The following is a 24,579-nucleotide window of genomic DNA, read 5'->3' on the forward strand; positions in this document are numbered from 1 at the left end:
CAACATGGAGACCAGATCCACAGCACACCAGGGATTAACGGGCACATCTGCATGGTTGCTCAGCCTGCTGACTCCCCATGCAGCCTGCTGACTCCCCATACCAAAGGCCATCTGCCAGCCCTCTAAACCAGGCCTGAATTCCACCCTGCCGGAATATTCTGTCTTGAGGTATGCTCTCTTTGGTTTTATTTGTAAATGTGCAATAAAAAAATAGAATATTTACACCATTAAAATTAAATTTCAGTGTCAATGTTTTATGAAATAAAATTCAAATGTTTTCTACGTGCAACAGATGAATTATTTTCTTCGGATATCGGCTATGAAACTGTTTTCAATGCACAGAACAATAAACTTATTGCTGCAGCTGAAAGGCTTTTGCTCCAGAAGTTTCCCAGAGGTCAGTGGTGATGCTTGTCCCATAACTGCCATGTCAGCTGTCCGCCAAGCTTCACAGTAGTTGCGAACTAGCCGGATCCCGTTTGCAGTTGACCCGTGCCATATGATTTTTTGTGGCCTAAACAGCAACGTTTAAAGTTATTTTCCTGAAACAATCCTTTATCTGTACATTAAATCTTATGCCTAAATCTTTAACAGCCTGTGTCTCTGCACCCCTGCTGTAAATTCACTTGAAGCAATCAGAGTGTAGAAAGCAAAGCGAGGCCACAGATATGGATGGGAAGAGAGGAAATTGGGACATCAGAGGTATTCCATTCCCTCTTTTTCTCTCAAGAGGAGAGTGGGAATGGGAGAAGAGGGGAATAGAGGAGAAGGAACGGAAAGGATGAGAGGAGAAGGGGGCAGTTAACCTTTGTCACATTTCTAGCAGCCCAGGGAATTTTGATGCTTACCAGTTAATAAAACTACATTTCATGTAATACAGAAAATACAGTGTGAACTCACCAAGATGGATCTGTCATGACATTTCTTCCATCAAAGGAGTATATTGGAATCTGGATGTTGAACTGTCCCCCGCTGCCAGTAAACACAGACTCCCAGTTGTTGAAGAGTATTTCTCCCTGTTGAAATTTTAAACACCATCTTTTACCAAGGTTTTTATCATATTATGAAATGCTACAGGTAGTCTATAAATCCAAAATCTCTTCTACTTCTCAAAATACACATGATTAAGGCTAAGATTTTTTCATGGTTACGAACAGGTCACGGGCAGTAAACAAAAATTCACTGAGCCTGTGACTTGTCCGTGACTTTACTACAAATAACCAGGGGCAGGGCTAGGTAGAGGGAAGGAATGGAGTCCCAGAGGGGGGACTGACAGGCTGAGCCCCGACTTCGGGGGCACAGCCGCAGGGAGCACACAGCCCCTGCTCCAGAGCTCTCCCAGCTGCGGGACAGGGGTGTGCAGCCCCCACAGGCTGGGGCACGTGGCCCCGTCTGCAGCCCCCACCAAGCCCCGGAGGACACAGCGATGGGGTGCATGGTCCCAGCTGCTGCTCCTGACCCCGGCTGCGGTCCCCCAGAGGAAGCAGGGGGCTGGGGCCGCATGGTCCTGGTTCCAGCCAGCACCAGTTGCAGGGCTTTGGCACAGTGTCCCTCCTCCTCGTCCTGATGCCCTAGATGTCATGGAGGTCTGGTAAAGTCACGGAATCCGTGACTGCTGTGACTGAATCGTAGCCTTACTCACGATGCCATCAGCATGATCTTTCATGCTAATCTCTACACTTTATTCCTAGGAGACCTCATTTCAAACTACCACCCTTATACCGCTAGCTCTCAGCTCGACCTCTCTGTCCCAGGCCTCTCTCTTTCCTTTCACAGTTGTCTCTGTCTGACTCACATTCCAACCCTTTTCCTTTACCATCGACACCTCTCCCGTCCTCCTTAGCTCACAATCTCAGAGTAACTTTCGACTCTTCTCTCTCCTTCACCAAATGTAAAGCTTCTTGTTTGAAAGGTCTTGTACACGTTAGTTCCTGCATACCTCCCCTCTCTGCTCTACTCTTTTTGCTACCCTCCTGCCTTGATCTCATGCTGAGTGCACCTGTGTCTGTGTCTGCAGGACAATCATTTTTCTTATAGCTGGAATGACTAAACTAGACAAGTGGAGTTAAAGAGCTGCAACTGTAGTAGGCAAAGTCAGAGGAGCGGGGGGGGATTAATTTCCCTCATCCCTGTGATGGTACAAAAGGTTATTTGAAAATTATCACATTCCTAATAAAATCTGACTTCTTCCTGAAGAGAAAGCTGAAAACAATTTGTAATGGTTAATGCAGATTCTGGTCAAACCAAAATTGTGCTAGGGTCATTACAACTGGTTAATTGTAATACAAGCTGATGGTATTTTTGAACTGCCTTTGAGTATTCATTTCTCATCCCAATCACAACAGGATCTATTTGTATTTTGGAGACGTCTCCTCCCAGAGTTCTGAATCGCATGGGGTTTCGGAATGGGACCCTCCAACCTTCTGAGAGCTGGGAGGTCAGGTATCACTCTTGCAAGTCACTTGGGCTGTTAGCTAGTGCTGGGAGCCAGACAGTATTTCAGAGCTGTGCTTTGGTGTGCGTGTGTATGTGTAAGATGCCACAAAATGACTCAGATTCTAGAAAAAAGGAGATTCTTCTCAGTTACCGTGGTATAAATCCAGTTTAACTATTGCTAAAGAGGTGAATATGGCCCACTATCACTAAAGATGGGACATGTGGTCACCTTAGTCTATTAAGCTCTGCAGGCAGACTAGAAAGCATAGGCTAGCATATGGCCTTGAGAAACAGACTCGCCTTGGGGGTAAGAATTCTAAGGCTGTTTCCAAAACAGGATTATTGAAAGAGAAACATCTAACAAGTTACATACTATACCATTGCCTTGGTATCAGTTCACTGTAAGCCAAACATTCTCATTGCTTTGTTTCTACCATTAGCCTTATAGTGTTGAAAAAGAAACTCTGAAGATGCAGCTGCTTATAGCCTAAGTGTGAGACATTGCATAGCTACGCTTATCATAAGGATACAGATGGGAAAAACGAGGCTTTTTCTTTATAAGACACTTTGACCAAACAGCTCAGAGCCAAGAAGCAAGCAAAAAAAAGTCTGTTACCTCAGTTAGCTTCCAAGATTTTTGGATCGCTGGAGACCACCTTTATACAGCAAATAAAGCATTTATTTTTACCTTAAGATTAACTATTGGTAGATTGTATCTGTCTGATTTTCTCACAACTGTAGACAGATCTTGCAAATGGGATGACAGGAAAGCTCTGTATGTTGACATTAAACCAGCTGCTCGGGCTTGTTGAAAGCATTGATAATCAGCTCGCATGGCACCAGAAAATGGCAAGTTCAAAGCCACCAAATGCAGCTGGAAAACAAGGAAAAACCCACACTGATTTCAGGTTTAAGTTATAACATCTATTAAGTAATTAATCCGCCTCCTCCCTGATAAGGAAAATGTGCCCTTGAGAAAAGCAGAAAGACAAATAGCTGAGCATAATAGTACATTACAAAGAAGACTATTTAGATTAACCTTTTGCGATGAAGGTATATTTGCCACCATTACATCACACTTCTTAAAGAAGTCATGTTCAGCTTGATGAGCCACAGGCCAGCCCACACTAGCAATATGTGATCTTCAAATAGTTAGACAACCATAAAATCATTTCAAAACCTAAAAACTTCATTTTTAAACAACAGTTAAGATTTGCTATACACAGTACTGTCACATTGTTTATAAAACCCAAACACTTACAAGGAAATAAATACAGTTAAGGACAAAGCCAAGCAATGGACACAAAAATTCATTGTAATCAACCACAAAGAAAAGCATTTTTTTAATCACAGTATAAGAACCTGAACTCTGATCACATGTTATTCTTTCAGATGCAGTAATTCTGTTATCTTGACTTTATCTAAATATTTAAACAATTTTTATAGAGGAAAGTTTAGATTCTGAAACACCCATTTAACAACTAACATCCACCAATAGTCCTCATGGCAAAAATAGGAACAGCTATGACTAAAATATGTTAAACATATTAATGTTAATAAAAATCAACATTAATGAACTTTAAACATAGCCTGTGCCCTAGATTTTGTTACAGTATAGAAGTGAGTCCATATTCATAGCTCAGAAATCAGGAATGTATTTGCTAGAGGACACGAAGAAAGGTTAGAATAACAAAAACAATTCTGAAAGAAGATATTTAAAATTTTTCATAGCTTCTAAACTAACTAGAAGACGTACTTGAAAATTCTCAGAGTAATTGCTATAAATTCAGAGGGGGTACGTTTAAAAATTCAAACAAAGGTTTAATCCCGGCTTTAAGCCCAAATCTCAGGTATACAGCTGTAATAGTGCCTCTAATGTAATTCTTCTACTTACTGTTGGTTTTCCATGATTAATAGTTGAAACTGGTCTTAGTGCTGGAAGAGACTGAAATCCCTATTAGTTCAACATACAGAAATAAATCAGAGTTAAAATACAATGCTCAAATCATGGGAAAAAAAACAACTTTCTTACTCCAGCTTCTTGTTGGGAATACTGCAGAATTCTTTTGTAGTGAAATAAGAATTAACCCACATAGAATATGAAGTTATATAACTCTGAGTATAACATCCCCAAACTTTAAATCCAGACACACTAAGGTCCTGATTTAGAAAGTCACTCAAGCATGTACTTACATGCTGTCTTGAATAGGGATGCTTTCCTGAATGTGGGTCTACAATACTAACACTAATCTGCCTAAGACTGCATCAATGCCAGAAGGCACTTGAATGTATGCACAGCAACAGACAGTGCTGAGTATGAAGACAACATGGTTGGGATGGATTAAAAATGAAAAACAGAGTGAGACAAGACAGAAAATCCAGCACACTAGAGGAGGTAGACCTCACTAGGCCTCAGCAGCCCTCCCATTCCCCAAACACATGGTTGTGGGAAGCAGAGAGGTAGGTCTAGCCAGCCCCAGGAACAGCAGGTCTTCCCCAGGAGCCATGGGAGTAGCAGTGGTGGGGCAGAGAGAGCTCCAGCTGAGGACCACTCTTACGGAAAAATTTAACATGATCTGGAAAGTCTGCAGGCTGCCTTTTACAATCTGAGCTCAGGACATTTTTCCCCATTTGCTGATTGGCTATTGGCTTCGACTTCCTCCCACCCCTCTTCCTCACAGTCCTTCTCCATTCTCCTTTCCTTCCTCTCCTGGCATGCTCTCTCATTCCATGCTTACCTTATAATTACACAATCAGCTAATATGAAAGATAAGAGGTGAGTCTATCACCAGCCTAATCACTCTCCTTGCACATTGTATCTCCCTCCTCCTCCCCTTTATTTTTGTCTATTTTACATTGTGGATTCTTTGGGCCAAGGATCACATCTTCCTGAATGTTTGTAAGATGCCCAGCACAATGGAGTGCTGTATAAATAAATAAGGCAGGTTTTAGAATAGGCCTAGGCAAATACCTTGGCCCACATTCACCAGTGACAATGTAAATGGTGGTATAAGTTACAGGTGGGGTGTAAATACAAGATTTCCATACCCTTACTCTCAGTAGCCAAGCCACTGATGATGATATGGTCCCAAGGTTCAGGACTTTAATCTACTTATGTACTCTGTTTCTTTGGAAGAAACTCTGGACTCAATAGGACTTATTTCAGTATTATAAAACAGAGCACTGACTTTTTGTACACTGCTCTGGAGAGGCTGTTTTATTTCTGCAGTGTGCAGAGCCTCATGAAATAACAGAAATATGCTGGCCAATGGCTAGTAAGAACGAATTAGGAAGCTGAACGTAGTGATGTGACAAGTGCACAGAGCTGACAGGCCACCCACAGTAGAGAAAAATCCTGTTGAGAGGGAGCCTATCTGCAAAACATTTTCCCCATTTATAATATTTTGATGCAATTTTTCACAAGCCACAAACAGTTTTGCACTTACATAGCCTGAAATTGCCGGAGGTGGAGGGCTGTCAGCTGGGATGGGAATTAATTCCCCAAGCTGGAAGAACACAAAATGAAGAGACAAACAAAAACATATACATGAATGAATTATATTTTTTTAAACCGTGCCAAAGGATAATCTTAGTACCCACACTCTCCCCTTAAAGAATATTTACAACAAAACAATTGAAGGAGAAGAGCTGAAAAGCAGGCTACATGATGCAGTAATACCTGCAATCTTCTCCATCCTCCTCGAACACGGATAAACACCTCGCTACTTTCACTCAGGTAGATTAATGTACCTTCTGCCACTAAATGAACCTTTTGCAACATGCTGTCAATATTTCTGAATGTTGTAACCTGTCAAATAACAAGGAAACAGAATCAGAAATTGCAGATAAAATTAAGTCTTTCTTTGAACTGGAAATTAGCAGAAGTAGTCATAGAAATGAAAATAGACTTTCTGTACAGTAAATATTTATAAAGCCTGTATTAGCTCATTTCACCCAATTTTGTTTATGTGGCATCCACTTCTTTTGGCCCTTATCATGAAAGGTGGTTCTGGACTGGTAGTTGCCTGTTACATTCATTGACTGCATCAACGATGAAGGAGTTTGGGGTTGGGTGTGAAAATAGGAACTCTGACCCCTTAGCAGGAACATAGTACTTCTTATCTGCTCTCTTGCAGGGAGGGGGTTATGGTAGCAGGAGTCTGCCAAATTTGCAGTTCAAACAGAGCCTTGTTTATAGGCAGGGCTATACTACCAGAGGAGGCAGTATGGAGGATGTCAATCAATCTGTGTCGAGTCTCCTGAACCTCCTTCAGTGGGATCTGGGGACAACCTGCAATTCTTCTCATGAGATCCAGAAATTGTTTTAAATCATCTGTGTATGGAGGAGGGAGAAGAGGCATCACTGCCTCATCAGGTGAGGAGAAGAGCTATTAGTCTAAAGCAAAGATTCCTCAACAGCCCTTCTCTCCGGATACTCAAAAGATTCCTCCTGGGGAGGCGAATGACATGGAAAAGCTGAATGAGTAGGAGGGTGTTGCCCCTGACACTTCCTGTGAGTTTAGCTAGAAGCTCTGGAGAATTGTTCCCTATATGCAGCCCATACAACCCAGAATGACCAGTGGGGAGGTCCATATGGGGAGGGATGGGGCACCGATGAATACTCATACCAGGGGGAGCCTGGGGCATCCCGTGTACATCTGTGTCTTGAGGATTCCGTTATAGAGGGTGTTGAGAGACGCAGCTTTGGGCTGGTAATTGAGTGAACCTTGAACCAAAGTCACAGGAGCTGCCCTCATTGTTGTCCAGATGGGGGAAGCTGGTGGAATTGAGACTGGGAGTCTGTCCATTCAAGAGGGTACCGGAGCGTGTGTCTGTGCCAGGGAATGGTGTGGTACCAGCAAGGTACCAAGCATCTTTCAGCACCCATCAGTAGAGGTGTCTCTGGTGTGTCTGAAATGACCAAGTCCTTAGAGAATCTGAACTTCTGCAGTACCAGAGGAAGCTGTGCAGTTACCTAAATGGGCTTCAAAGCTGGAGGCAGGTGGCACTAAGAATGACCTCAATTTCAAAGGTACTGTCTGGCGCTGTGCAGTTTGGGGAACTACTGGCACTGCAGGAGTTATCAACACTGAAGTTGGTACTGGTCTAGTTGATGCAGAATGCTTAGAGTCTCCAGAGGTGCAATCCTGCTTGGATGGTATGAGTCTGGCTTAGATACTGAACACTTTCATAGTACCTATGGTACTGGGAGATCAAGGTGCCTCAACATTACACTTTTTAGGATGCGAGGTCTCCAAAGTGGCAGGTCTCAGAGGTGGGCTTCCTAGCACTGACTTCTCTGAGGGATCCAGAGCTCCTCTTTTGAGAAGTCTTACAGGTGTCCCCCACAGACTTCTCCTGAGTGGGCTGCAGAGATTGATGGGACACTCCTTGTAGATCTAGTGTTGAACCTGAGCAAATCCTAGGAATGTCCTTTAAACAGTGGAGGTAGCTAGAGTGGCTGTCACTAACTGGGATAGACTTCTGGCAAGTTAGGCAGTGCTTATAACTTGGAGATCCACACATAACCCAAGGATGAAAAATAACTTCTTTTGAAGAAAGGAGTAATGTCTCAGGGAGGTGAGGTGGGAAAGATGAAAGGTCTCTCCAAAAGAAATCCCCACAAAACTAACCAAAATAAAACAAAGGATGCTAGATACCTAACTAATTACTAGAGGAAAATCTTGCTCTCAAGGCAGACTAGCAAAGAATTAAGCACTGCAAGATGCTCCATCTCAGGCTGAGGCCATTGAGAAGGAATGGTGGGTGGTTTGTCTATTGCTGTCCTATATACCCTCGGTCAGGGCATGAGGACAGCTGGGACGTGACTGAGCATTGTTATCAGAAGTCTCTGATCAAAGGCACAGGGGACACATGCACACCTAAAGTGGAGCACCTACAGGGACAATACTTGAAGCTTTTGTCTTAGGAGCAAAGTCTGTTGAAAATATTGACCGGAATTACCGGGTTTTATTCTTCTTGGGTATCTAGTTTCCTTGGAAGAAGGACTGGACTCGGTATTATTTATTCCAATCACATAACATGTTGTCATTTTGCATACTCCTTCAGAGGTACTGATTTGTATCTGCAACATGCAGCACCTCCACTTATTTAGAATCCTATTCATCCTTTTGAATTATTTGCATAAGATGCTACTAATAAGCCACCAAACTGAGCTTTTTCTGAAAACTTATTATATAGAGAAGGGAAGTGATGCAGTAGTGGCCTTTTAATGGAGTGTTTCCATTGACATTCATGGGAATTGACTCATGCTCTGAAAATGGCAAACTTAAGTTTTCTTCTCTTACCAGGTTCCTGGTTCCTGGTAACCCTGGCTCCCCGGGAGGACCTGGTGGCCCTGGAACTGCAGCTGCTAAAATAAAACAAAAATATACTTCATGTCTCTTTTTTGAGAGAAAGAGCTTGAGAAGGTGAGAGGAAATACTTGATAATGTTGTGTAGGATAAAGGTTTTATTGGCATGAGTTTGTGACAACTACAGTACTCACATGCACCGACGTCCTGAGTGAGTGTGTTCTCACAAGCTACAGAAAATCTATTTGCAATGATTTTGGGACTATTTTTCTTGTATCCTTTCATCTGGATGGATAGTCATCTAAGTCATCCTTTCTCTGATTGTGTGCTCCTGCAAGCTCTTCTGCACGTGTTTAACTTTAAGCATGAGACTAATATTTAAACCAGTGAGACTACTTCCATGCTTGAAGCTAAGCAGGTTTGTGTTCGCAGACTCAAGGACTCAGTTATCCTCTGTTCAATCTGCAAGGGATCATAAAATCCCCTAAAAATAACCTAAAATAACTTTTCTTTACAAAAAAGGTTCACAGCTTCAAGGTCACCTATCTCATTACTTTTAATGTTTAGAAGAAACTGGTACCACCTATGGGAGAGCTGGGAATCTCTTTTACAATGATATGAACCTTCATTTCTAATATTGTTGGGTTGTGAGAAGTCTTAAACTTGTCACTATTCCAGAACTGAGATTTGTTCACCCTGAGCCTTGGGCCAGTGTATTGTGGAGTGACAATTCCACATGTAAGAGAGAAAGGAGGAAATATTTCTCTGGCAGGTTGATCATATATTAGTGGTTGTTTGAAGTTGCTCAGAGATTTGGAAGGCTACAAATAATCCCTGTGGGCTGTGTGTCAGTGGTTCCCAGTGGGAGCTCAAGGCAGCTCCATCCACTGAAGCTGAGATGAAGGTGTCTGAACTGGAGAATCCATGATCTAGGATGGTCACAAACCACAGTATTAAAAAGATCCTATAGTCAGAGGTAGGAGCCTCCTTGGAAAGGATAAAACAAGTGAGAGAGAAAGGACAAAGAAAGGTTGAGGGGGACCAAGGGAGAGCATGATAGGAGTGATGTGGGGAGGGAAAAGTGGGGAGGATAAGTGGTGTAGTGGGGAGCACAATTATGCGGAGGGATGGAATGAGGTGGGAAGGAGTAACTTTTATAGTCAAGGGACAGTTTTCCAGATTAATCTGAGTGTCTGGAAGCCTGGCACTCCCAGGCACTCTGGTGACAATTTCACTTATGTTCTCAGCACTTCTCAGAATGCATACAAAGACCAGCAGCAGCTCCCAGATACCCTGCCCCAGCTTATTTGGAAATCTGTAGCTTGCATTTTTTTTCCAAATGCTGGCAACTCTGCAAACGTATGTAACGTGCACAATGTCGGCACATGGTGTTTACAAGCTGAAGGAGAAACGTCATGCAATAATTTTCTCTGACGATTGTCTCTTTGAGAAGATCTGGTGAGGGTGGGTGGCAGCACTTAACACAATGTCCCACTCCTGTTTGTTCATCCACAGCCCCCAGGAAGGTTTACTGAGTGTCTCTGCTATTATATTGGAGGAAGAACAAAAGAAAAGGCACAGAGGAAAGAGCCCAATCCTGCTTCTGCTGACTTCAGTGGGACAGGGATCAGGCCCACAGTGAAGGAAGAGAGGTATAAGTTAATCAAGAAAAGAAGTTAAAAATTACAAATATATATTAAAGTCATTAATGTCTTGTTTCTACTCTATTCTTGTATCCATCCAGTCTGAACTAGTTTGTGCTAAATGTAACATCATAAAAACATTTTTAAAAGGTAGTTTAAAAAAACTGCCTAAGATTCAGAAAGCCATATCACCAGTGCATTAACATGCTCCAGAGCTTGTTTTATTAGTGTATGGTGGCATGTGATGATGGTGTGTTAATGGAAGAACAAAGCATCCCCTGTTGCAGTTGAGTGCCATTAACATTTCCAAAATATGTTTTTCATTAAATCTCATGTAACCTTGGAACCATCTTTACAAACTACAGAGTCATCATTCTGGTGCACTTGTGGGTATCTTTTTAGACCAGCTGTTATGTGCCTGTGGCAGGGGATGGAGGCTTGATTCAAAGCCAGCATTCAGTAGTTCAGACTTTTCTGTCTCCCACACTACAGAATGTGGGGATTTTGACACAGCTAACCAGGAGCCTAACTGAAAGGAGACAAACTCATGGCTGGGCTCCATTCAGATTTACTAAACGGACATACATCAGTTTGCTTAATAAAGCAAAGAAGAGGATGCGTAGGAGGTAGACTGAGGTCAGTGGCAGAACAGTCTAGGGATGGAACACACCGAACAATTGTCTGGAACGTTTTGTTTAGTTTGACTGGGTCTTAAGCAATTTTGAAAAGTGCGTGATGTGGAGGACATGGTAGCTGCCTGTAATATTTTATGAATATTGTTTATCTCGGGGTGTTTGATATAGTATTTGCTATCTTACTAAGGGTTAATTCAGACAGGAAAGCAGACAAACACTTCTGATAGCCACCCATCTACAGACAGCTATATTGCAATTCAGAGAGCCAACTGCTTGGAAGTCTATCCCTGATTCCCTGCTGGGCTGCGTAAATTGGCGTGACCAGGTTCAGTAAAAGGTCTGCCTCTGAAGAAGGGGTGAGAGACGAGAGGAAAAGGGGTGAATCCCAGCCCCCAGATGCTGGGTTGTCTGGATAAGTTAGGCCTACATAAGCTTTGGGTAAGAAAGATATGTGTGGAGGCTGGTTGTTGTGTTACTAACCCTTTGCTCTTGTTATGCTGTGTTCCACCTGTTGAGACTAAACAATGCTTGGTGGTTTAAAAGGCTGGTTTGGCTCATATTCACACACTAGTTACAGCTCTGAAAGAGAAGAATGGCAGGACTCAAGCCCAGTCAGGCCTGCTGAGGAGTCATAGTCAGTGAACACGGTACAGGACCAAGTTTGGCAGAATGGCAGGATACCACCCCAGAATAGATGTAAGCAAGCAGACTGTCCTCTGTACATTCAAAGACACTTTAGAAGGGTCAAAAGTTCAACCAGCCCCGAACCATCACACTTGGTTACAGCAGTGCATTCTCAACATTCAGGCAATAAAACCCCTAAGGAAGTACTTCCGCAAGTTTGGAGTTACAGAGCTGCAGTCTTAAGTGGTTTACAAAACTCCTCCCTCATGTGTGAATATAAGGGCCACATTTTGTCCCTGTGCTAATCTAGTACACTCAAACTCAACAAAGGTGTGAAAACTGAAAATGTTTGGGTTTTGCCTATGTTAAAAAATTCTTACAACTGATTTGCTCAGAAACTGTAGTGCCTCCATGCTTATGAGCTGGAACTTTAAATTTGGCAGAAGGCTTCATCCTGGTATCAGAGATGTACCTTTTTCTGGCTCTGTGAAAATTTGCCATCTTACAAAGCCTACGAAAGTTTCCAGTAGATGTTTGACAAAAAATTCCCCAAATACTCCATTTCCACTGAGCATGCCCTGACAGTATAAAACTAGCTGACTATGCTCCAGCCCTGGACTGAGCAGAATTTCCCTGAAGTTCCCCCGGAAAACGTATGTAAGCCTGGCTGCTGGGAGCTGCTACGGAACCAGGCAGTGGAATGGAGAGCAGAGTGACCCGCTCTGCTGTGCTCTCCATGTCACCCTCCCCCTGTTGGAGCTCAGGCAGAGTGGAGGAGAAGGAAGCAGCCTGTCTCAAATGCAGAAGAATGTAAGAGCTTCCATGCTGGGTCAGACCATGACCCAACATCCTGTCTCTGACAGTGGCCTGTACCAGAGCTTCAGGGGGAGTGCACAGAACGGAGCAATTATGGAGTAATCCACTCATGTCTTCCACTCCCATTTTTTGGTAACCAGAGGTTTAGGGTGGCCCTGAGCATGGGGCTGTATCCCTGATCATCTTGGATAATAGCCGTTGATGGACCTACCCTGCATGAACCTAACCAGTTCTTTTTTTAACCCAGTTATACCTTGGCCATCACAACATCCCATGGCAAGGAGTTCCACATTAGTTGTGCATTGCGTGAAAAAGTACTTCCCCTTGTTTGTATTAAATCTGCTGGCTATTAATTTCAGTTGGTGACCCCTAGTTTTTGTACGTGTGAAAAGGTAAATAACACTTTGCTATTGACGTTTCCATACCATGCATGATTTTATAGACTTCCATCATACCGCCCTTTCGTTGTCTCTTTCCTAAACTGAACAGCCCTCATTTTTTAGTCCCTCCTCAGACTCAAGTTGTTCCATCCCCATGATTACCCTTTGCCTTTCTCTGAACCTTTTCCAGTTCCAGCATATCCTTTTTGAGATGCGGTGACCAGAACTGTACACAATATCCAAGGTATGGGCATATCATGGATTTATATAGTGGCATTATGATTTTTTCTGTCTTATTTTTTATCCCTTTCCTTATAGTTCCTAAAATGCAGATAGTCTTTTTGACTGCTGCTATGCACAGAGAACGATCCAGGGTGACTCCAAGATCTCTTTCTTGGGTGGTAACAGCTGCTTTAGAACCCATCATTGTATAGGTATAGTTGGGATTATTTTTTCCCAGTGCGCATTACTTTGCACTTTAAATGTTGACATTCCTCTGCCATTTTGCTGCCCAGTCACCCAGGTTTGAGAGATCCCTCTGTACCGCCCAGTACAGCTCCTTAGTGACCCCACCATTCACCTCTCTCCATTGTGAAAACTGACCATTTATTTCCACCCTTTGTTTCTTATCTCTCAACCAGTTAATGATCCATGAGAGGACCTTCCCTCTTATCTCATGGCTACTTAATTTTCTTAAGAGCCTGGGGTGCAGGACCTTGTCAAAGGCTTTCTGAAAATCCAAGTACATAATACCAAGGGGATCATCCTTATCTACATGCTTGTTGACTCCTGCAGATAATTTTAACAGATTAGGGAGGCAGGGCTTTTCTTTACAAAAACTGTGTTGACTCTTCCCCAACAAGTTGTCTTTATCTGTGTCTGATAATTCTGTTGAACAGCAGATGGGGTTACAGGGACAGGGTAGGCAGATGGGTGGGATGGGGACAGGGTAGGCTGGGGGAGACTGTGGCTGGCTAAGATGGGATGCAGGCACACACACGCACACACACCACACACACACACACACAGAGGAAAAAGCAGGTTCAGAGCTCCCTCACCTGAGCCATATATCGCTGGGGGTCCTGGGGGTCCAGGAGGGCCTGGTGGGCCGGGAGGTCCAACTATTCCATACCCTGGAGATCCAGGTAGGCCAGGTAACCCAGGGGGGCCTCTTGGCCCAACAATCGAATCCCCCTTTGGCCCCTGTCAAGGCAGGAGACTATTGTTTAAACACAAAAATGATACACATGCAGCAGCCTGAGTGAGCAATGACTTAAGAATCCTGATCTCAATAGCGAGATCCTGAAGTTAGCCTCCCAAACTCATATTTGGGTGTAATTTAGTCGGTAGTTCTGATTTTCAGAAATGCCAAGCACTCAGAAGTTCTCACTGAAGACAACAGAAAATGAAAATCTTACTATTTAGGAGCCTAAACTATGGATTTAGAGCCTAATTTTTGCAACGCTTTCTGAAAATCTTGATCCAGGAGTTTGGATCTGCTCCGAGTGTCTGATTTCCCCCCTAATGCTGTACACTATTCACCATGCACCTGAACCTCCAGTGCACAACTAAGGTCACTCCATGTTTGATATACTTAAAATGGTGTCAAGATTGTCTCATGATGCCTGTGAGAAGGTTTTAGCCCCAAGGATTCATGACTCATCCTGAGTGCCTCCCGCATTGCAACAATATCCCAGCCTTCTACCCCATTTCTCACCTTGCCCTCTCCCTTCTTTTAAAAAAAAACAGACCCTATCTACCTAGCCTCCCAATTTATGAGTGCCAGAATAGGGAACCCTGTAATTTGGCAGGGAGCTTCATGATCCCCATGTATCTTCAGCCCCCTCCGATCACACCCTTCAGGCCAGCCTGCATATATGGAACGGGTCGGGGCCATGTGTCTAAAATGCCCGGTCATTGTCTGCTGCAGTTGATGTGTCACCCAGTCTCTGCTGTTCTTCAGGCAAAACATTTCTCTGCCAGACAACAGACTGGTGCAGAGAGGGCAGTTCCCAGTAGAGTCAAGTGGGATAATTCAGGACTCACTGCAGGCAAGGGTCCTATCCTTGCACTACTTCCCAGTTGCCACCGACCTTCCTTCTTTTCTGGCACAGTCATCACAAATGGAACCTAGCAAACCCCATACATTAGCCAATTAACAGGTGCCATCCACCTGGGGATTAGCTAGTTTCCCAGGGATTAGCAAAACTGCTTCTAAAGCTGATTTTTATGGTGATTAACACAGGATAAAAAACTAGACAGATTACTAAGCAGCTGAATTTTATAGGAACTGTTCAGACTGATACATATGGGATTTTTCATTAATGTTTTGGAGCACTGGATGTTAGTTATGTTAGAAAATGTTAGTTAACTAGATGGTAAACATTTTTCAATACGGACACTATATAATTTCTGTACTGATTATTTTGACCTTTATGAGGATATAGCCAGTAACATCATAGGTATCTTAATTTGTGTTATTGGTATTATGAATCTACTTATTGATGTAGCTAATTCAGGCAACAGAGCAAAATGTTAAATCTGTTTTTCTTGGCAACTTAATTACCACACATGATATTAAAATGTGTATATTTAACATTGTGAATAAATCCTATGTGCAAGTCATACTAATTTCATTTGTCTTTATTTTTAAACTTCTAAAATACACATAGCTATACACATTTAGGCATATGTACAGAAATATAAAATCACACATGGTATAGTGTGATTTTACAACCTAGAACGACAGCTTCCAAACAAAACACTCCCCCAGCCATCTTTCAACGAAAAACCTGAACAAACAAGTAGATCTTGCAGTATGTAACAAAGGCTCTCTCTGACCAGCTCCAAAGCTGAAGGACTTCTGCTGGGAATGCTGCCACTGGCAGATTACTATATATTTTTATTTTCTTACCCTTTATTGGTCACTGTGCCCAAAAGAGTCATTGTAAATTCATACAGTGTAATGAAAGGTTTCAGAGTAACAGCCGTGTTAGTCTGTATTTGCAAAAAGAAAAGGAGTACTTGTGGCACCTTAGAGACTAACCAATTTATTTGAGCATAAGCTTTCGTGAGCTACAGCTCACTTCATCGGATGCATACTGTGGAAAATACAGAAGATGTTTTTATACACACAGACCATGAAAAAATGGGTGTTTATCACTACAAAAGGTTTTCTCTGCCCCCACCCCACTCTCCTGCTGGTAATAGCTTATCTAAAGTGATCACTCTCCTTACAATGTGTATGATAATCAAGGTGGGCCATTTCCAGCACAAATTCAGGTTTTCTCCCCTCTCCCTCAATTTCACTCAATTTCTGATCTCAAAGTGACTATCCTTCAACAAAAAAACTTTGAAAACAGACTCCAAAGAGACTGCTGAATTGGAATTAATTTGCAAATTGGATACAATTAACTTAGGCTTGAATAGAGACTGGGAATGGTTGATTCATTATAAAAAGTAACCTATTTCCCCTTGTTTATTCCTTTCCTCCCCCCACTGTTCCTCAGACATTCTTGTTAAACCCTGGATTTGTGCTGGAAATGGCCCACCTTGATTATCATACACATTGTAAGGAGAGTGATCACTTTAGATAAGCTATTACCAGCAGGAGAATGGGTTTGGGGGTTGAGTATGTCTTACATACAGTGCTCCTCTTAATACATCTAGAATATTAACCTTTTCTGTAACTGCATCATATTGTTGACTCATATTCAGCCTGTGATCCACTATAACCCTAAGATCCTTTTCAGCAGTACTACCACCGAGCCAATTATTCCTCATTTTGTAGTTGTGCACTGGATGTTTCCTTCCTAAGTGGAGTACTTTGCACTGTCTTTTTTTAAAATGTCATCTTGTTGAAGTCAGATCAATTCTCCAATTTAGCAAGGTCATTTTGAATTCTAATCCTTTCCACCAAAGTGCTTGCAACCCCTTCCAGCTTGGTGTTATCCACAAATTTTATAAACATACTCTCCACTCCATTATCCAAGTTATTAATGAAAATATTGAATAGTACTGGACTCAGGACGGACTCCTGTGGGATCCCATTAGACAGGCCCTCCCAGGTTGACAGTGGACCATTGATAATTACTCTGAGTACATTCTTTCAACTAGTCGTGCACCCATCTTATAGTAATTTCATGTAGACCACATTTCCCTTGTTTGTTTTTTGTGTTTATTTAGTTCTTACTGGAATGAGAAAATGCCCAAGTACATTTCTATTGCAAGAGAGACCACACCACTTACAACTAGTCCTGGTCTTCCAGGAGGTCCAGCGGGTCCAGGAGGCCCTGACATAAAAAATCCTCCACTTGGTTCACCTTTTTCCCCTTTGAAGCCAGTTTCTCCATTGTCTCCTTTCTCACCCTTAGAAGAGAAAGCATTTAAAAAAATTAAGTTGAAACAGGATTGGAACCAGACATTGATCCCGTAAATTTACACTAAAAATCTCAATACAGGATACAGTGATCTTAAAACCTGCTTTTTGATATCACTCCTTTCCCCAATGACATATAAAAGAAACAAATAATTTATTTCCCTATGCTGCCTGCAAGGGCAGGACTTCTCCCACGGAGAGAGGAGAAAATTAGGTAGAGAAAATTGTGTTTATTGTAGTTCTCCTTCTGCTATCCTCCAAAACAGGATTCCATACTGCAATTATACCTTCATCCATCAGAAAGCTTGCAGAGTAACAGCCGTGTTAGTCTGTATTCGCAAAAAGAAAAGGAGTACTTGTGGCACCTTAGAGACTAACCAATTTATTTGAGCAGAAGCTTTCGTGAGCTACACCTCACTTCATCGGATGCATCCGATGAAGTGAGCTGTAGCTCACGAAAGCTTATGCTCTATAAATTGGTTAGTCTCTAAGGTGCCACAAGTACTCCTTTTCTTTTCACCAGAAAGCTGGAGGCAAAAGTCACAGGAGGTGCAAAGAGCCGGGCTCCACCCCCTTTCCTTCGGTCCCTGAAAAAGCAGACTACAGATGTCACAAAAACAGAGCTGATATTTAAAGATGTGTAGGAAAGCAAGGATTACTGTAGATGGGTAGAGAGAAAGTGAAGGAGGTAGGATGGGAGAAAAGATGACACACAAAATATTGGCACGTGATTTTCTCTTGTACTTCTCTTCTCCCATCCTACAGAGAATATCATCAGTGAGTCTGAGAGAAGGAATGAGAAGAGGAGTCTTGAAATACAGAGTTGTTGTTCTCCCTGGCCTGCTGCATAAGAACCACATCAATAGAAGTTCCAGTCTCTCATTATTTTCTTTCTGTAGTTCTGTAAGATGCTTGTTTTCTCTCTACCCTCCTCTTATTTCTTCCTTCTGAGAAACAAGATTGTAAATAGAAGCAGCAGAAGACTGAGCAAGAATTACTCAATCCCAGGACAGGTGGCAAAACAGACTCAAGAAGAGGGGTGAGGAGCCTGGTTCTGTATAGCTTTTGTGATTGACAGATTTTCCCTCTTGCTTCCTGGTAAATAGAGTTGTAAAGCTTGCTGTATGGCATCTCATTCTGTAGATGGGGGGACAAATGCCAAAACAGCACTTTATAGATGAAAGCATCTGTTTAAGGTGGAGATATTATTCTGTTAAATCAAATAAACCACATCCTATCCAAGGGGAAAATTTCTCTCTTTGAGTTGATGCAGGCTACACATTACACCAACAAAAATATAAATGGTTGAGCAGGAAGAAAATCTGATAAACAATCTTTCAAGGGGTTTGGTTATACCATTACATAACATTTTGATTTAATGTCTTCTGGAGATATCACTATGCAATATTCTGTTTACATTACACTAGAAATCTTATTTTGATACAAGACAGGATATAATAGCTCTAATTCAGTTAGAGCAAAATAAAAGCATTTAAAATTAATATTCCATTCATATTCAATTCCAACACAAAGTAATCCATAGTGGGAGGACAGACGACTTCTGAAACAGGGCTGTCTGGGTCAGATGGTTTTTCTTAAATTAGCCATTTTGGAGAACAAATAAAGGGAGATAGAACTATTGGCTCCCAACAGATCCTTTATTTCATTAAGTCTGTAAAATGATTTGTACTGGCTCCATCCCCTTTCCTGCAGTCACTGAAAAAGAAGACTTCAAATTTCACAAAAGTAGAGCAGATATTTGAAGGTGTGTAGAACAGCAAGGTTACTGCCTATGGGGGGAGAGAAAGGGAAGGAGGTAGGATGGAAGAAGAGACAACACAGAATTATCAGCATTGACTTTTCCTAGTACTTCTCCTATCCCACAGAGAAAACCGTCAGCTAGTCTGGGAGAAGGAATAACGGGAAGTCTGTACAAAAACTGATTGTTCATGTATTAAATGTAGCTAAATTTGCTCCAACAGTCTTTTTGAAAGCAAAAGTTCTCTCACTCCATTGTTGGTATGAAAGAGTTTGAGAAATATAGAGGAGATTTAAAGTAGATAATGACAAAGTATGATTCATTTTAATACAATTTGTGAAAAGAAAATACTTAGTAGTAAAACCTAGATAATATTTTGTATGTTAGTAACGTCCTTTGTTTACATATAGTATATTATATAGTATATGATAACTTGTTTATTCACCTATTAATCTGAATAATTGCATAATACATCAATTTGTAATTTCTGGTATAAATCAATTATTGTGTGTATTCCACCTTATATGTAAATATTTGTCTTATATTTAATGCATGTTAAAATATAGGGTTAAAAGTTCCGTTCAGCCTTAAGATACAAATGGGAAGTAATTACCTTCATGCTATTAACAAAGTGGTTGAAATATGGTGAAGGCAGAGGAGGACCTGAAAAATCAAATACATTATTTTAGTGCAAAAATCATCTGTACTTTCCATTTAGATGGGCTAAATTATCCATAATTTCCATTTTAGAAGGCCATTATCTGTATTATTCTAGAAGTTTAAAATATAACTCTTCTACATAATCATCTTGACCTTTTTAATGCAGCAAACATTTGTTTCCTCTCTGTTTTACTGTAGCAAAAGCTAACATATGGTCTGTATGCCAGCATCTTTGATGGGCTGGTGTCAGTGGGATTGTGTTTATGCTCTGGTGATGGTTAGATAACCTGGGGCTACAGAGTCAGTATTTTGTTTTTCATGCTCTCGCTCTGCTGTTTTTGTGTAGGTTTGAGAAATAACTTTTTTTTACAGTGCTCAACAGCAACATGATGGACTTGTCTCAAAGAGATACTTAGAATTCCCTGATGTATTGTAATCAGTTTAAATTAGGGCTAACAGTTTAGAAGATTATTTGAATTCAAATAAATTGCAGTGAAGTGTATTCAATCAAATCCTAATGGAAAATATGGCACCATCTAGTTATTCATTCATAAATTAAAATATACTGCACTTCAAAAACGCAGTAAAAGTACCTCTCCGGATCTCTTTTGAGAAAAGGCTTAATAACTACTCATGTGAGGGAAGCTGGCACCTTGTTTTCCAATGAGGAAGCACTAATGTTCTCTGCTAAACATACACTGAATACAAAATCAATACTCTGCTTGATTTTAACACTCAGGGGACCGACACAAAGTCCACTGAAGTAAATTGAAAGGCTCCCATAGACTTCTGTGGGCTTTGGATCAGGCACGATGAGAGCTATTGGGTTCCACAGCACATCTGGAATTTCAGTGAGACAAAGTCAAATTCATTCATGTATCAGAGGGGTAGCTGTGTTAGCCTGTATCCACAAAAATAATGAGGAGTCCAGTGGCACCTTAAAGACTAACAGATTTATTTGGGCATAAACTTTTGTGGGTAAAAGACCCACTGTGATATTGCACCCCATAATGCTTTATGGAAATATGCTTATGAATGTATAATGATGTAATTAGAATATGTTTTATGCTACATATGCCGTGTAACATATCTCTGCAAAGATTATGATCTATTGAATATATTCATCCTATTTTTATGCATGTGTCATTTTTGTATTCAAAGTTATGAATATTGGCTGTGTACTTGTTTGAGTTTAAGTAGCCTTCATAAAGCATTTGGTCAGCTTCTTGAGAAAGGAATGTGCAAATTAAGTGCCCAGTCAAGAAAGACTTAACTGACAATGGATCTTGAAAGACTCCAATCCACATGAGAAGTCTACCTGAGGATGTTCAATGTAGCATGTAAACAATAGCTGCCACTTGTAAGGAACTGAGTCATGCGTGGACATGTGACTTGCCCATGTGACTCCAAAACTCCACCTTGTAGCTGGGATTCTACACAGGGGGTGTCCACCCACAAGAGGAAGTCTATTTAAACCCCTGGAAACCCCTCCACTTTGTCTTCAGCTGGCTCAAGAGATATCCTTTGGGGGTGGAGAGGCTATCTGAAAGACACTGGAACAAAGAACAGTAACCACGGGTGTGTGAGTGATTGCTGGACCCAGACTTGAAGGAGGCTAGTCTGTAAAAGAGGCTTATTGGAACATCTCTGAGGGTGAGATTTTATCTGTATTCAGCTTCTTACTGCATTAGGCATAGGCTTGGGTGTTTTATTTTATTTTACTTGGTAATTCACTTTGTTCTGTCTGTTATTACTTGGAACCACTTAAATCCTACTTCTTGTATTTAATAAAATCACTTTTTACTTATTAATTAACCCAGAGTATGTACTAATACCTGGGGCGGGGGGAGCAAACAGCTGTGCATATCTCTCTAACAGTGTTATAGAGGGCAAACAATTTATGAGTTTATCCTGTATAAGCTTTATACAGGCTAAAACGGATTTATTTGGGGTTTGGACCCCACTGGGAGCTGGGCATCTGAGTGCTGGAGACAGGAACACTTCTTAAGCTGTTTTCAGTTAAGCCTGCAGCTATTGGGGGATGTAGTTCAGACCTGGGTCTGGGTTTGCAGCAGACTAGTGGGTTTGGCTCAAACCAGGCAGGGCACTGAAGTTCCAAGCTACCAGGGGAAACATGCTCAGGGGTAGTCTCAGCACATCAGTTCACAGTTCCCAAGGGTTTTCTGTGATCCAACCCGTCACACCCACTTCTTCAGATGCATGGAGTGAAAACAGAAGTGAAAAAAGAAGTGGGTTTTTTACCCACGAAAGCTTATGGCGAAATAAATCTGTCAGTCTTGTTGTTTTTTGTAAATTCATTCATATCATACAGATGTAGCTTTTGTCCCCTCCAAACACGTATCTGCAAGTATGAAGGCAGCCAGACTGGAATTCACAAACAAAATCGATTGGATTAAGTTAGACAGAATTTTTTTCACAACATTTCTGAGCAAACAAAGCCATGATTCACCGTGCGCTTGTCATGATTGGAGCTCTGAAGATGCTACAGTGGAAGAGCTACAATTGTCTGTGCCATTGCTACAGCTTTGAAAATTCTCTGTGCTGCAACTGAGCTAACTCACAGCACGACTTCCACCATCATCACTCTTAGCCCTGGTCTACACTACGAGTTTAGGTCAAATTTAGCAGCGTTAGGTCGATTTAACCCTGAACCCATCCACACGACCAAGCCGGTTTTGTCGACTTAAAGGGCTCTTAAAATTGATTTCTGTACTCCGCCCCGGCAAGGGGTTTAGTGCTAAAATCAACCTCACTGGGTCAAATTTGGGGTAGTGTGGATGCAATTCAATGGTATTGGCCTCTGGGAGCTACCCCAGAGTGCTCCATTGTGACCGCTCTGGACAGCACTTTTAACTCAGATGCACTGGCAAGGTAGACATGAAAAGCCCTGGGAACGTTTGAATTTCATTTCCTGTTTGGCCAACGTGGTGAGCTGATCAGCACAGGTGACCACGGAGTCCCAGAATCGCAAAAGAGCTTCAGCATTTACCGAACAGGAGGTACTGGATTTGATCACTGTATGGGGAGAAGAATCCATGCAGGCAGAACTCCGTTCCAAAAGACGAAATGCCAATATATTTGCCAAAATCTCCAAGGACATGATGGACAGAGGCTACAATAGGGACACACAGCAGTGCCACATGAAAGTTAAGGAGCTGAGGCAAGCCTACCAAAAAACAAAGGACGCAAATGGTTGCTCTGGGTCACAGCCCCAGACCTGCCGCTTTTATGATGAGCTGTATGCAATTCTAGGGAGGGCCCCTACCACTACCCCACCACTGTCTGTGGACACCTGCAACGGGGGAGTCTCAAGAAACAGGGATGAGGAAGAGGAGGAGGAGGAGGAGGAGGTGGTTGAGGATAGCGCACAGCAGGCAAGCGGAAATCCCTTCTCCCTAGCAGCCAGGAACGTTCATCACCCTGGAGCCAATACCCTCCCAAGGCGGGCTCCTGGATCATGAAGCCGGAGAAGGCACCTCTGGTGAATGTACTTTTGTAAATATAATACAGGGTTTAAAAGCAAGTGTGTTTAATGATTAATTTGCCCTGAAGATTTAGGATGCATTTGTGGCCAGTATAGCTACTGGAAAAATCTCTTAATGTGTCTGGGGATGGAGCGGAAATCCTCCAGGGACATCTCCATGATGGTCTCCTGAGGTACTCTAAAAGCCTTTGCCACACGGTGGGGGGAGGCTCGTTCATGCTGAGCTGTTCACGTTTGGCTGAGAGGGATCTTCCCTGATACTAGCCACACGGTGGTCGTGGGGGGAGCGTGAAGCACATGTGCTATTAAAATGTGAATCGCTTGATTCAGTGTGAAATAGTCTTCCCTTTGTTCTCTAAAATGTAACTTTTTAAACACTATGCTCCCTTTTTTTCCTCCCGCAGTGGCAAATGTTTCTACGCTCCCCATACCATCTTTGTGCCAGAGGCTAGCGCAGATTAGAAGGCAAAAAAATCCACATTCACGATGACATGTTCTCAGAGCTCATGCAGTCCTCCTGCACTGAAAGAGCTCAGCAGAATGCATGGAAGCAAACAATGGCAGAGTCCAGGAAAGCGTTAAATGAATGCGATGAGAGGAGGGAGGAGCATGCTGAGAGGATGCAATGCTGAGCATAATGGGGGAGCAAACTGACACGCTCCAGTTTGGTCCCCCAACTGGATGCAATGCTGAGCCTAATGGGGGAGCAAACTGACATGCTAAGGTGTCTGGTGGAGCTACAGGAAAGCAGAAGCACAGACCACCACTGCAGCCCCTGTATAACTGCCTGCCCTCCTCCCCAAGTTCCATATCCTCCTCACCCAGATGCCCAAGAATGCGAGGGGGGGGGGGAGGCTACGGGCACCCAGCCACTCCACCCCAGAGGATTGCCCTAGCAACAAAAGGCTGGCATTCAATAAGTTTTGAACTGTAGTGTGGCCTTGTCCTCCCCTCATCCACCACTCCACCCAGTGCTTCCCTCCTCACCCATCCCACCTTGGCTACCTTGCGAGTTTTCCTCCTATTTGCGGGATGAATTAATAAAGAATGCATAATTTTGAAACAATGACTTTATTGTCTCTGAAAGTGGTGATCGAAAGGGGGAGGTTGGCTTACCAGGAAGTAGAGTCAACCAAGGGGGCAGGTTTTCATCAAGGAGAAACAAACAGAACTGTCACACCGTAGCCTGGCCAGTCATGAAACTGGTTTTCAAAGCTTCTTTGATGCGCAGGGTGCCCAGCTGTGCTCTTCTAATCCCCCTGATGTCTGGCTGTGTATAATCGGCCTCCAGATGATTTGCCTCAACATTCCACCCCGCCATAAACATCTCCCCCTTACTCTCACAGATATTGTGGAGCACACAGCAAGCAGCAATAACAATGGGAATATTGGTTTTGCTGAGGTCTAACCTAGTCAGTAAACTGCACCA

At 42.4% G+C, this 24,579-nt stretch overlaps 1 protein-coding gene across 8 annotated transcripts in view; it reads right to left on the reverse strand.

The window, feature by feature from the left end:
* Window positions 1-233: 233 nt before the first annotated feature.
* The window catches only part of COL15A1 (collagen type XV alpha 1 chain), a 282,083-nt gene continuing 257,737 nt past the window's right edge, over window positions 234-24,579 (reverse strand). For 7 of the 8 annotated variants that reach the window (XM_073332560.2, XM_073332555.2, XM_073332559.2 and 4 more), the window contains 10 exons: window positions 19,599-19,648; window positions 17,097-17,216; window positions 13,907-14,051; window positions 8,745-8,809; window positions 6,116-6,244; window positions 5,883-5,942; window positions 4,331-4,390; window positions 3,125-3,310; window positions 901-1,016; window positions 234-514 (listed from right to left, as the gene is read on the reverse strand). In XM_073332560.2, coding sequence (XP_073188661.2) covers window positions 298-514; window positions 901-1,016; window positions 3,125-3,310; window positions 4,331-4,390; window positions 5,883-5,942; window positions 6,116-6,244; window positions 8,745-8,809; window positions 13,907-14,051; window positions 17,097-17,216; window positions 19,599-19,648 — 1,148 coding nt within the window. In that variant the 3' untranslated portion in view covers window positions 234-297. The remainder of the gene's footprint in view (window positions 515-900; window positions 1,017-3,124; window positions 3,311-4,330; window positions 4,391-5,882; window positions 5,943-6,115; window positions 6,245-8,744; window positions 8,810-13,906; window positions 14,052-17,096; window positions 17,217-19,598; window positions 19,649-24,579) is intronic. The other variant, XM_073332554.2, reaches the window with a different exon arrangement.

The sequence above is a fragment of the Lepidochelys kempii genome, chromosome 2 (genome assembly GCF_965140285.1).
Source record: "Lepidochelys kempii isolate rLepKem1 chromosome 2, rLepKem1.hap1, whole genome shotgun sequence".
NCBI classification, from domain to species: domain Eukaryota; kingdom Metazoa; phylum Chordata; order Testudines; family Cheloniidae; genus Lepidochelys; species Lepidochelys kempii.